Here is a 14,698-nt window from a genome sequence, read left to right as displayed (position 1 = left end):
TAGAAAAACATATGTGTGACAAAAAATTGAATTTTAACCAGTTAGATAATATTGTTGATAAACATTGCTGGCATATGAGTTAAATCGCTCTTTAACGAGCATATAGAGAATTTTCCTGGTATTTCGAAATTTTGCAGTTTATAGTTAGACTCCACATATTGCTGTTTGAAGTGCCGCCCGGCAAATTCTGCCTTTGATAGGTATAGATCAAAGTGGCTTAATTAGTTGGAACCCAATGAAAACTATATATTACAGCAAAAATTTATTTTTATTTAGTAGAAATATGTATAAATGTAAAATATTTAATATACAGGGTATCTAAGAAAATATTCTTTGGATCAAAATAAGAAAAAAAATCCTATAAACATATGTCTAGAATAGCTTCATTCTCGAAATACAAAGTGTACAAAAACGCTGCTGTTTTTGAAAGAGTTCAATAGTCTCTTAGAAAAATTGATTCGTGAAATCTAGTTGATGGTAGTTATTTTAAACTTTTCTAGAACAACATATTAAAACATACTTAAAATCCAAGTTTTGAAGTTTTCTCTGTTACAAACCATTTTTCTAATATTTACTACATTAAATGATTATTCAAGAAGAAGTATATTTTAGGCTAAATGAAAACATTTATTAAATTATTTCATTCATTTTGAATTCGCTCAAAAGAATCTCATTCACGTATGTGCATTGTACTGGTGTTTTTTCCTAAAGATAAATATCTAAAATGATCTGAAAGTCCCATAAAAGGAGAGCTCAAAAGGTCCAAATCAAATATAGTAAACAACAGAGGGTTTAGATTTGCGACAAGAAATGAGATTTTGTTTCTTTGATCTATGGTGCATATGAAACTGTTTTACTTTGTACAACACAAATAAGCTAGTATTTTTGGGACATAATATTATGCAATATAATCATTCACATAAATATTTCTGTGTAAATATATAATTTGCGAAAAAACGGATATGAAAAATAGTTTTTCAAATCAAAAAAAGAGACAATTTGCTGTAATAAATTCCTTACCAACACAAAGCTTTGCAATTTCCAAGCTCACCAAAAGTCAGTTTATTCGAAAAGTAGCCTTTCAAATCCCTTAAAGTCTTCCTCCATTTCTGTTTCGATAAAATAATAAAAACGTATGGTGTTATTGTGGCAAGGCCACTTTGGTCTAAATCTTTTTCTCAATATAAACTATCGGAAATGTGGCACTACAATAAAGCAAATTTAAAAAACTTTAAAGTGGAAGTATTTGGTAGGTGCCCTTGCCGCAACTTTCCATTAGCTTGCATTGCAGAATGAATTATTTAAACCCCCAAAAACTTGCCGCAGGCTCTGAAAACTTACACGTGAAAGCCCATTAAACATGAAGCATGTGAATCTCTGTAATATGGGGTTTTAGATGTAAATTTGTTGACTGATAAAAATCTCACCCAACTAATTATTCTCCTGTCCTGATTTAAATCTATATGAGACTCTCCGCACGTTTTTCTCTAAAGACACTTACACCTTTTGAAAAGTCTCTGAATGGAGGTCTACTGTTGTCATAAAAAGAAAATTAATGAAATAGACCTGAGGAATCCGATGTGGCTTTTGATAAAATGCCTATAAAAAGGTAAAAGCTCCAAATTTGGGGGGGTAAAGTGCGATCTCTTTTGCCCTTCTACGTGACTTTGTACGATGATTTTTTTTTGAAAGGGTAATTGCTTTGAAAGACCTACCAAAAGCTTTTTTTATGTAGTTGTTATTGTAATGTTGGGAACTCCGGTCTACTGTAATTTTTGACCCATTCACTTCGATGAAGCACTGATAAGGGATTAGCCCTCCTTTTCTCTGTCTTTTTTGCTCTATATCCCTGTGTCATGAGTATGGATGGAAAAACTCGATGAGGATACTTCCCAAGTCTAAATAACTGACTTCTTTTAAGTTACTAATAAACCAAAATAATTTACAGATTTATCGTCAGAAATTATTTTCAGGGAAAATGTATTGAAACTAATCTATTTCGTCGAGATAATTGAAATCTAAAGATTCATTTTCAATTCCGAAATTGTTTGAATTTCTTCACACACAGCAAATGAGTTTAAAGGTCATAAAAAACGGTCTTTTTCATTGAACATAAGAGCTTTGGCCTAATGTCATTTTAGCTGTCTACTCACTCCGCCGAAGCGTTAATAATAAATTATCATTCTTTGTTTCCTTCTTCTGCTCCATATTTCTGGTTCCATCTAGTGGTTAAAAAGAGTTGCTCTCATGCAGAAAATACGTTCAGATTTACCGCAAATAGTCACCTAAGGACTGCGAAATTGCATGCCTTTTTGACCCTCTAGGAAGAATGTTCTATGACGTCTATGAAGACCAATGTTCGTGTGAACTTTGACGATCGATGATAGGGCGCAAAACATTTTGCCGGGAATTTTATAACTCCAGGAGAATAGGGCTCAGCTTTTGTCGCCCAGCAATATGTGATATTAAGGAAGTGATCCTGCACATTCAAGTTTTCAGTTTTAAAACCGGGTCGCGTCGAAACGTAAAACTGTGGTCGACCTTAATAATTCATTGTGTGAGGAATATTAGGCATAAGGTTTTTCCAAATCGTTGCTCTCATTTACCCAAAATTTTGAGTTAAAAATTCCTTTGAGGACGATAATTGGCAAAAAATACTGTAATTAAAAAGGGTCTTTTCAGATCGAATAAATAGAATGCTTAAAGATGTTTAAAGCCATTGTCATTTTCAGTCGGAAGTCATTGTGTCGTTGCAGAGTCGTCTTTGCGGAGTCATTTGCCTGCCAGGCTTTAAAAATACACTCCAAATGATATTGCTTTGAAAAGAAAGTCGAATACATTCGAAGAAAAAAACATATAGTTTTTTCGTGATATATTATGTTTCTGAAAGACTTAGGGACCATTTTGGGGAAAGCGACCTGACTTTTAGAAGTTATTGAGCATTTGTCGATACAAAAGAGATTTCAAACGTGACTAAGTAGCAAAAATTATCCCGAAATATATTTTTCTTTGAAAAGTAAGATTTTTTACTCTTAAAGTCCCAGACTTTGACCCTGTATAAGTGTCAAAGTTGAATAGAAGATGACAAGCCATTAAAAAGTCGGCCGAAGTCGAATAACGGCTTTTAAATTGTAAATCTTTATTGCGGCGAATTTTTATAAATCACCACTTTCTCAACCTACTTGAAACTTTTCTATGGGCTTCAAAAGCTGGAGCTTGTTATATCGAAATTTATTTCCTAGAATAAAAAGCTCCTTCAGAACGCAATAATTTTTCATAAAGTACTTAATTTTAAGCGACGAGGTATACTAATAATCTCCTGAGATAATAAGGGTTTCATAAATCTGATCAGACACCGGGGCAATTAAGTATGCATATAATACTTACTGTTTACTTTATTAAAGAAGAACCCTCTTTACCCTCAGCTACGAATAATATTTATAATTGATGCCTTCTTTGCAACTTCCCACATGTTTTAAATACAACGGGAACCAGCTGTGGCAACCGAAATTTCACTTTTCCTAATGCCGAAGGCGGTCTTTTCTAATTGACTGGTTTATGCCTTCATCAGCCTCACACACCCCAAAGTCACATATCGCGTTTCTGACTAATTATTCTCCTTTTAGTCTTATTCCTCGAGTTAAGATGCAAAACGAATATTACACAGATCTAAACGGTTGTTGCGCACTTTGAGGAATTCGTTTGAGGTGTAATTTACCGCTTCTGTGCTCAAAAGCTGAGACTAAATCAAAGAAATAATTGACATTGGTTGAAATTTGAAATTAGAGCTTTGCAAGACCGAGACTGAGAGCGAGAGTTGTGTAGTCTCGACCTCGGTCTCGCATTTACAATTAAGTCTCGGTCTTGTACATAAAGACCGAGTCCCAGACTGATATAATCTCGGTGTCACTTTTGATAATGAGATCGAGATTAGTTTCGTGGTTCTCCGGAGTTCTAGTGTAAACCATAAATTATATTTTGACAAACGCGAATTGTATTTATGCATTTTCATTTTTGCCACTTATATAATAAAGACATTCATATTGTTTATTGCCTGTCTAGTTGGAAATGCAGAAAAGTTGATTTATTATAGTAATTTATAGTTATTTACATCACAAGTGCGGTAGTAATATTTCCCTTCCCAGACTGTCGTCTTTGCTTCATTGTTCTGTTTTAACCGTTGCGACGGGAAATGTAGGGCGGAGAATTAAATTAAAGAAAAATTCGTAGGAAATGAACATGTACCAATCTTTTTCGCAGCAGTCCAATGCCTTTCTTAAAATTATTAAGCACCACTTGATAAAAATCTCGATGTCAGAGAAGATCTTTTAGCTGTTTTCTACAGTTTTTTGGAACTTCGATTTCTCTATGGTTTTCCAAGGGATTTAAACTTTTATGGAGTTTTGTGCAACTCTCTAATATATTGTAGTTAAACGACTATTAAACGCTTTCCAACAAGTACTAAACTTTTTAGCTGGAAGTTTAAGCCAAGACAAGTTAGTTGAAAATAAAGCCAAGCGTACCTTACATAAATATGATGTTAGCAATTTGTCGGGGGTTTGATAAAGAAACTCTGCGTCTAATGCGCAGGAATACATATTACTTACCTTTATGCCAAAGCCGTAAACGTAGAGCGTTGATTAAGCCATCTACTGTTTACCATCACAAATCTCACGTAGAAAAACATGACAATAGATAACAGGTAAATTTGTCCAATCATGCGTCTGATATTTAAGTGGCTTCTTGAATTTTTTTTATGATCGTCCATCATCATTAGTATTATTAAGCACAAATAATTTTCCTGTGATTTGATAATCCTTGATTGTAAGTTAAAAATAAAATCGTATTATTGAGGCTTATCATCGACCTAACTAATAAACTCAATGCCGGATTTAGTAATCCGCCTCCAAAGTTCTAATAGCGATTTATCCTAGCCCTGCTTAATAATAGATGGAGGCAGGGTGAATTTTAAATCGACGTTTTTCCAAAAAGCAGATACATCACAGTCAAATAGTTCAAGACCCCTAATTATTTCCATATTTTATGTGAGACCATGTTAGGTTTTTATAAACATTATGTGTTTTTGTATTATATTATTTATCTTTGGATCATATGAGAAAAGAGAGAAATAATCCTATTTTTTGTGTGTTTAAAGTATTTTTCATTCTCTAAATTGAAAATCATTTATTATCTGTTGAAATATTAAGGTGGTTTTCTTAAAAATTGAAGTTTTCACGCTGCATAATTTATTTAGGAAACGTGACAGAATAAAAAGAGAAATTACAGTTTTAAGGTTAGCTCTGAGAATTTTTCTGTCACGTTAACCCATTTCGTAGACTTAGATTTATTTATCCAGCCAACTGTTCATTAAATTACGTGCCTGACCCATGACGACTGAGGGTCCCAAACTATATCCCGTGTCGCATTGTTATCGATACAACGAATAATATTGCCGTTATTGTCTGAGTTAATAGGACGCTAACAACAAAAACTTTATGGTTTTGTGCCAAGTAAAATTGCCTAAAACTGCGTAATCATTTCCAGTATTCGGAAACCGTGATTTTTCCATAGTTTCGTTCTCTAAGAAACATGACATAATTGAACAAGAAATAATACGAAAATTACCTAAAAGCCGCTCCTGGTGAATGTTTGTCTCGGTTCTAATAGAATGAGCAAAATACGCTTGGCAGGTTAATGTTCCCAATTTGCCTCAAACAATAAATGGTATACATACGTACACGATCTGTTTTCCTCGTGATGGCAAACCTAACAAGACATATTGAATGACAAAATGTCAATAGAAAACATTAGACTGCCACACTAAGCGTTTAGCCCACTAATTTGAGGATTTTACTAAATATACGACGGTAGTTGAAGAAAGTTTAATGATGTTTGTTGAGATAAATTACATTAAAGTAAGATGTCAAAGTAATTTGCACTGTTTTCACGGGGTTTAGGGTACTATTTTAATTAAAAGCTATCCTATGTGGGACTTAAAAGTATTAAATATGTGAGTATCGTAATTGAAATATATAATGAAAATAAATATTTCGACTCGTATATAGAGACAATAGTAGTGATATGTTTATACTAGTAAAATTATACCATTAAATTTTGTGGTGTTATAGTTATTAATTTGATTGAAGTTTCGGAAAAATAATTTTTTTACAGGGAAGGAAACTTTTAATTAATAATTCACAAAAGAAAGAGATCAAGTAACTTTATAATTTGAGACGATATAATATAATATACTAATAATACGCGTTGGAAAACTCCTAGCCTCCATCGCTCTATCGTATGTATCTTACTTCTCAAAAATAGTATATAGGGTGTCCCGCTAGGGAGTCATAACGGTCATATATCGAAAAATATAAATTGTAGAACTTCTAAACAAAAACTTTGAAGTGTGCATTTTTGATACGAGAGCCGTTTGATAAGTCAGTGACTTTTTAAATGAAAGAAATTTTTTACGACCAAAAAATGTTTTATTTCTCAACATAGTCTTCTTTTAGCTCGATACATTTAGTCTAGCGTTTTTCTAATTTTTTATCCCTTCCAAATAATAGACTTTATCAAAGTCCTCAAAATAGGCGTTTGTTTCAGTAATGACTTCTTCATTTAATCAAAATCTCTTACCGGCCAACCATTTCTTCAGGTTTGGAAACAGGAAATAGTCGCAGAGGGCTAAATCTCAAGAATATGCTGGGTGGGGTGGCGGTTTGTAATCTAATTTAAGGATTTTCGCCATGGCAACTACACACGTCTGCACCCGTGCATTGTCTTGATGGGACAGCACTTTTTTTTCGCCAAATGCGGTTGTTTTTGCTTCAATTCAATATGGAATCTGTCCAAAAGCTCTGAATAATATTCACCAGTGATCGTTTTATCCTTTTCAAGGTAATCAATGTGAATGACACCGCGTGAATCCCAAAAAACTGTGGTCATCACTTTATTGGCAAACAGACCCATCTTGGCCTTCTTTGGTGCACGTTCACCTGGAGAAACCCACTGTTTCGATTGTAACTTGGTGTCTGGTGTATTGTGATGGATCCACGTTTCGTCAATACGTTTACGAAATGACGCAAAAACTCGTTTGAATTGCGGCTGAACATCACTAAACACTCTTTTGAAATGGTCACACGGGAGCGCTTATAGTCGAGTATGAGCAATTGCGACACTCATCACGCGAATAGCTTTTTCATATCCAAATATTCATATAAATTGTGATATACCCGCTCAGTTAAGATGCCTACAGCCTCAGCCACCTCACGCACTTTCATTCTCCGATCGTCCAAAATCGTTCCATGAATTTTATCCACAATTTCTGGCGTGAGAACCTCTTTTGGATGACCCGAACGTTCTGTATCACTTGTACTGGTACGACCACAACGAAACTCAGTAAGCTACTTCTTAACAATTGAAATTGATGGTTCAGAGCCCCCATAGTATTTATCAAGCCTTTCCTTGGTTTCAGTGATGGTTTTTTAACGTAAAAAATAATGCTTGATCATTATACGAAATTTACTTTTTTCCATTTTCGTCGAAATTTACGAGGCCGTCTACTTTCAATAGCTGTTAAACATAAACTAAATGATGTAGCTTGCTCAAAATTTGACAGTAGTCTACTAACCCATGACCATTGACAGGAGTAGTGTAGCAATTAAAGTTATTACGCGAAAAATTCAAAAAATCATCGACTTATCAAACGGCTCTCGTATATTTTCGTTTGAAATACGTCAGTTATTGCATTATTACGAGTCATTCGTTTTAAAGGATTTAAGTTTGAGCTACGAGGCTTTTCACATCAATACCTTAGCTTATCACGGTATTTAAATCTCACTGAATTCGGCGAATGTTAAAATTTGATAGTTTTTTACACCTGTGAATGAATATTCTTTAAAACATTTTCTACTGAACACATAATTAATAGTTAATCTGGACAACCCTGATTATAACTTTTATATTAACTTGAAGTGAAGTGACCAGCCAGCATAAACTTAATTTGAAGTGACTGATTTTTTTAGTATCTCAAAGTTCCCTGCACAACAACTCATCAAAATGGACGTGAAGGAAATTTTCTGTTAAAAGAAATGGATTGTATAAGTTCAACTGACCCAGATCCTGTAAACAGAATCCCCAATGGATCAAATCTTTATCAACTTAACTTGAAGTAATTTGAGTAGCCGAAGTGACAAACATTTTACGCATAAGGTTAAAAATATTTATCCTTCATCATTCCACATAAAGAATTTGAGACATGTTTTAAAGTAAAAAAAGCATCAACATTTGATAATCAGCAAATAACAATACCAATTTATTTTCATGGGTAATTACGTGTAAGATGAACATTAGGAAACCCCAACCTTAATCCCTCCACATAACACTCAAGTCATTTGTGCAGTTTTATTTTCTGTGTTTCAAAGCGTTTTTCCTAACTTATCCTCTATCAGGCCATTACTGGGTGCACGATTTTCCAATTCAAACAGTGAATTAATTCAAATGCTTGTAACGTGCTCGTTTCATGACTGCACTTTGGGGCTATGTAGAAACAAAAATTCTTGGAACATGGCGTTAAAATCCACCCAGCAAGAACACAAATTTGCTGAAATATTAAAACTCTAAAGAAACATACTGCAGGTTTTCTAGTGAAAAGGATTGGGAGTTTTTATATAAAGTTGCTTTTTAGAGAAACACATAGAAGACTCTTTTAAGACTTTGAGCCTTATAGACTGTTACGGTTCGAGGAGGATTGTGCCTTTAAAGAGCATGCTGAAAAGTCTGAAGCAACTCACCTCTGCTGAACTGATTGTAGTTTTTGATGACATTCTCAGCATTCTTCCTGGCTTTGTAGAACCACTCGGATGAGTTACTCATATAATTGTATTCAACAGCAAGGTCCTTAACTAATATTTGTCCTTCAGGTAGGCGATATGCGTAGGGACAAAACAATAAGTAATCTTTGTATTGATGTTGATCGTAACAGTTACCAGCAGCAAAGATAACACCATCAAATTCTACCATAGAAAACACTGAGGCATACAAGAAGTATTCAGAGTTCACCACTGCAGGGTCTGCATACTTCCAGAGGCGAGTTAACATGTTAGCTTTATTTACAGCAACATCGGCTTCAACGCGAAACCTATCTTGAGCATATTGGTCAACAACACCTTCATCTAAGGTCAAGTTGGTGCCTGCAGTGCAGTTGTCTCCCAACAAGTGTTGGGACTCCACTATCCGTAAGAAATGGGAAACTATGTCAACATCTCCATTAGCTAATCTAATACTCGAGTTTTCGGGTTTTTTTCGTATCTCCTCTAAATAAGTCGTCTTGTTAAAATCTCGCTTAAATTTGGAGTCAGTCAAGTTGCTTGTATGAGAACTATCAGAAATATCGGCTAAGTATAAAAAGGTCTTATTGTATGCGTTCTCGTAGTTGATAGCTACGTTCGTATTTACAGTAATGTTAATAATGTCGTATTCACCAGAGCTCTTCGAGGTGGTCTCACTTGGGGGTAATTTAACAAAAACTTCCTCCCCTATGGTGGTAACTGTGACATTATCATCAAAAACCGTTGTCTTCTCAGTAATAAATTGCTTCACTTTTCTATCAGTAGCGTTCTTATGGCTTCGATTCCCATTCCTTCTATGTCTGATCAGCCTCGACTTTCTATGCCGAATCTCAAACTCCTCCCTAATAAACTCCGCGGATAACAAGTTAACAAGCAACAAGAAAGGTGCTAATTTCAATTTCATTCTCGAACTCAGCGGCCCTTTGTTACATATTAACGAACTGAATATTTGAACTAGGGATGCGTCGCAATAAGGGAAGATTCATAGTTCGAAAGTTTTGAATTTCGCGCGGTCTCGGGTGGACCCGAGGGCTCCACACAACCAGCTTCGGGGTTGGCGAGTTTCGAACTAAAGCGCAGCAAACGTGTGCCGTCAACTACCCCAAAATACAAGCAGGGATGTTCAGCCGCGCTTTTACCCTAACAAGATAACGCGGCGGCGCAAATTTTGTTTTACATTTACTTTCGACAAATCTTTTGTTGCTGCTTATATGTGGTGTAGAATCTGAACTGAACTTTGATTTTGAAAGGATAAAAAGCTAGGCCTTCACTCCTATTCTTGAATCAAAATAATATTCTAGAAGCTTTTGTGAACGACGCCGAGCACCTCGAAAACTTCATTAACAATGTGCTGATTTCAGAAAACTCCCTATTAGTGGTTTTTAAGATTACAAAAATTAAACTGGTAGGGATGTAAGTAGTTAGATAATCTATACGAACCTGGACAGCTACTTTTGTTACTTAATCTAATTAATGACTACAGCAATTTAATACATATGGAAATTTGACAAAGCAAAATTTTGTTGATATTACTGTGAAAAAACATGCAAAAATAACTTCTCAAACAAGAATGCCCAGATAAAACCCCATGATCAGGTAAAACAAACAATTACAAATTTGAACAATTAACTTTAAAATTATTTCACGCCAACGTTAAACGACTAAACTATAAAAAAGATGTAAAAAACTGAGTGGGAAAAATATACCAATATATCAGTTTGGTTTTAAACCAAAACATTCGACTATTCAGCTACTTTTTGCAATGACAAAGAACCAACAAACAACACATCTGAATTGTAGAAGAGTTCATCTATTTAGAGAAATTTCAATCACTCGATTGGAATATTTCCAATTGTATATTTTTTAATTTTATTATCTTTGCATTTTATAAATCATTATTTTTGCATAAATGTAAGAACATTTGCCACAGGAGCAGAAAAACCAAATTTAATTAATTAATTTGGTCCTTTCTAACAATGTTCAAAAACAAGTAAATGTAGATTTTTAGATTTCTACCATTGGACGATGTTTATTTTTTTAATTTTATTGATCGGTAATGGTTATTCCGTAATAGTTAATTTTGAACATAAAAACTGGAAAACCGCATTTTCAGTTCAGCGAATCAAATTCCGGAAAAATCCGAGGTTTCAAAAATTGGAATTTCATATAATGACACAAATTGGATTGGTAGAATCGAACAATCAGCTGTCCTGAATAATGGACATGGAAGGCTAGTTAAAATCAATTTTCCTCCAACGTATTACCCAAATTAAAAAAATATATAATGCCAATGATTCTGTCTTTATAGGATCATTAGATGAAAAATTACTTAGTAAGATTCTTAATAAGAAGGAATTCCTTATGGAGAATCTGATTTAAAGATTCCGCAAAGCGAAGTATCCAGATCCTTCCAGGACTGCCAATTTGCAAAATTAAAAATAGTCGAAGGCCAAGAGCAAGAAATTAAATTTTCTTATTCAAAGCTCTAAGTCTTCATCATTTTAATTAATATTTCCGTGAGACAGATTAGCGGTTAATCCTAAGCTAATCCGTACAAAGTAAAACAGTTATTTGAATTTCATGAATGCGTTGCAACAACTTCATAGGAAACAATTGCTGAGTTTAAATTGAAGTTGTGAGATAACGTGGACATTCTATATTTGGCTCCATTTTGTTAACTTTAATTAGTATGAAATGTAGAAAACTCATTAGTACCATTTCTACATTGTAATTAAGCCAAATAAAGTAGTGATACTATTAATACAAAATTAGAAATTTCCTGCTAAATTCAACCGGCACAAATTTACAAATTTAATTGCAGCTGTAACCGAAATGATGTGTTCATCAATGTGGGGACGAGATGTCTGCATTGTGGATTTTCAGTTAGGACCATAATTGACATGTTTTTGAAAGGACCAATCAGGCAAACAAAACCCAAAGCAAAAGAGGATAAATAAATGTTTGACAACTTCTATCCACAATCGATCTGGATAATGTTTTAATCAATCCATATAGTTTTTCAAGTTGTAAAATAGGACATTTGAGCTATTTTTGCTATGAGATAAATTATTCTAAAATGAACATTCCTCCAAAATGATTAACAACAGTGATGATCTTTGATTCATCTAGATAAAATTTTAAGGTAGTGAATCAAGACCATTTACCTTACCACTTCATGCTCAAGCATTAATTCGGTAAAACATAAAAAAAACAAATCCGGTGGAAAGAATAATCCTCTTAATATACATAGTATTAGCATACGACAATATTGACTTGGAAATTATAATCTAAAAATACGACGTTATGTTTACTTATAGGGAGTCGATATACTAAAATCTCTTTATAAAGTATTTTTGAAAGTTGATTTAAAAATTCGTAGATACGAATTATTCACACTCTTTTAGAACGGCCAATTTGTAGAGTGGTTATAAGAAGTAAAATCTCACCTTTGTCGCTTCCGTTCCTGTTACGTGAGAAAATCATACTAATCACAAGTCAACCGAAGCAAAATATACCAGTTATCTGAGTTTAATGAAAGCAACAATTAAAGAATTTAATTAGAAGCAGTGAAAGGACATGGAAACTCTACAAGCTTTAATTTTATCTTATGTAATTAATACTGTCTCTGGCTTTGACAGAGAAGGTCGCAATATTGGAATTCTGGGTAATGTTTGCAACACATCAGTTAAAGCCTTAAAGATTGACGTGTCGAAATCGATATTTCCAGCATGTTATTTTTGCATCACTATTATTTGTTAAATTTAAAAAGAATTTTCGTGGTAAATATTTGTCTGTTCCTCAATAGGGTTGATGAAGAGTCTCTCTTCCTATCGTTAATGCCAGATTTTGAAATTTCTTCGCTATCTGTTTGCGGTACTTGATTGGTTAGTTTGGTGAAATCTGTAAAAAAATAATACTTAAACGTTTTTGAGTGCTTTCATAAACATTATTTCTGGAATGTATTTACACACTAAACAGTTAACTGTTCAATAGGGTAAGTTCGCCAAATGAGCAGTTAACCCAACTTCCGTGAATCTACCCTACTCTAAGAAATTAACCGTTTAACAACCATGGCAATGCCTAGCTATTATGAAATATGGGTCCTCCAAGTTGGTTAATAATTCAATCCCTATCGAACTATATAATGATTTAGCTCTTGTCTTAAATGCGCTTCACTTAAACCACACCTAAGAGGAAGCCCGAGAGGTAGAACCATTATATTAGCTTCGCAATCTCTTATCTGGCAACTACAATGAGGAATCATGGTAATTTAGATTTTATTAATGGGCTGTTTAAAATGGATATGTCATGTATTCGGGAATATCGAATTTCTAAACCAAAGTCAGAGTACGAGCTACAGCAGTTTCTACTTATTTGCCTGCACAATATGCATTCGCTGAATTGAATTTCGTCATTTAATGCGGGACGAATCTAGAGAGATTTATAACTTTAAATCAATTCTAACCCATTGGGATTCATGTCTACGTAAAATGTCTAATTCTTGTTCTATTAACATAAGAGTGGCTCGTTCAGATAATATCGTTTTGTTTCAGAGCTTGATAAGTAAGTACCTTCAGGTATCGGACATTTTCTCAATTTCCTTTAAAAAAATACTTAAAAAATTACGAAAATTTGATTAAGTCGTTTATAAAAGAAAATTGATCAGTTATAGAATGTTTTAAAATGATGTTTTTACTGGCGTGAAAGTAGTAGCAGTTAATGCTATTAACTGTTAGTATCTTTTTTCTAGTCAGATGTTGTTTTCAGAAGAGACACCAAAATTAAATAAACAAAAACGATTTCTACTTTAAATTTAAACCTCACTTCACATACTTTAAGTCAATTCGCACTACAACCCAAGATTGAAAATCCCTTTCTCGAAAATTCACGTGTCAAGTATAGGGGATGTAATTGCTCGCACGAGAGCAGTCATGATCACGATCGGTCGTATCAAACCAATCACAATGCCCTCAAAATTATGCATTAATAAAGAATCATACGTTAATGGGGGTGATTAATGAATAATTTTGTATACATCAAAATCAGTCGGCGAAAAAGTATAAAAAGTTAAGATCATTTCAGCCGAGGTGCTAACGGACAAAGATCTCAGAAAAGTAGACCTAAAAGTAATTTTTAATTTTGGCAAATAAAGCAATAGTTCTCTTAATCGAAAACGATGATTAAATGGGTTTTATTTCGCATCTAGTTGCATAATAATAGCAGATACCTTCATTTCATAACTCACTTAACAAATAATAGTGGTTGTGCAAATGTCAGATCTGTGACCAAAAACATCCTTCGGTCTTATTCAACCAATATGAAGAAATTAATTGTGACATGTTTCATATCAGTGAACTTGAATTGACATAGTAATTCCATTTATCAAGAAATATATCTACTTGGATCTTATTTCTGAGGTTGAAACACCTTGCATAAATATAAATATATTATTTTTCTGGGCAAATAATATAGGACAGTGCTTTCCTCTCAAAATTTATAGCCAAAAACTTCATTAACGAAACTGGATCAAGTCGTTTATCAAATCCGAGCAAACATGTCTTTTGCAAGCACTCTCCTGTACTATTTGTAAGAAATTCCTTTTCAGCTTTATTTAGATTAATACACAGAGGATAGATAAAAATTAGGTCAATCTTCATATAAAAGCCAAAAAATTATTCACATTTTTTCCCAGCAATCACTTTGCGGCGCGAAAACCAACAAAGTCCCAATCCCACAGCCCACGAAACCGAATTTGCAAACTTTCCCTCGCTTTAATTCTGAGAATCCTAACTGTGAATTTGAGCAAACACCTTAATCCAAACAAAGGGCTTAAATCGTCATCCAACCAA

General features: G+C 33.8%; 1 protein-coding gene across 1 annotated transcript in view; it reads right to left on the bottom strand.

Moving 5' to 3' along the window:
- The window catches only part of LOC136417268 (metabotropic glycine receptor), a 150,557-nt gene extending 140,622 nt beyond the window's left edge, over nt 1–9,935 (bottom strand). The window contains exon 1 of the mRNA XM_066402884.1: nt 8,793–9,935. Coding sequence (XP_066258981.1) covers nt 8,793–9,753 — 961 coding nt within the window. The 5' untranslated portion in view covers nt 9,754–9,935. The remainder of the gene's footprint in view (nt 1–8,792) is intronic.
- Between the last annotated feature and the right edge of the window lie 4,763 nt (nt 9,936–14,698).

The sequence above is a fragment of the Euwallacea similis genome, chromosome 27 (assembly GCF_039881205.1).
Source record: "Euwallacea similis isolate ESF13 chromosome 27, ESF131.1, whole genome shotgun sequence".
In the NCBI taxonomy this organism is placed as follows: domain Eukaryota; kingdom Metazoa; phylum Arthropoda; class Insecta; order Coleoptera; family Curculionidae; genus Euwallacea; species Euwallacea similis.
This window is presented reverse-complemented; position numbering and strand designations above follow the sequence as displayed.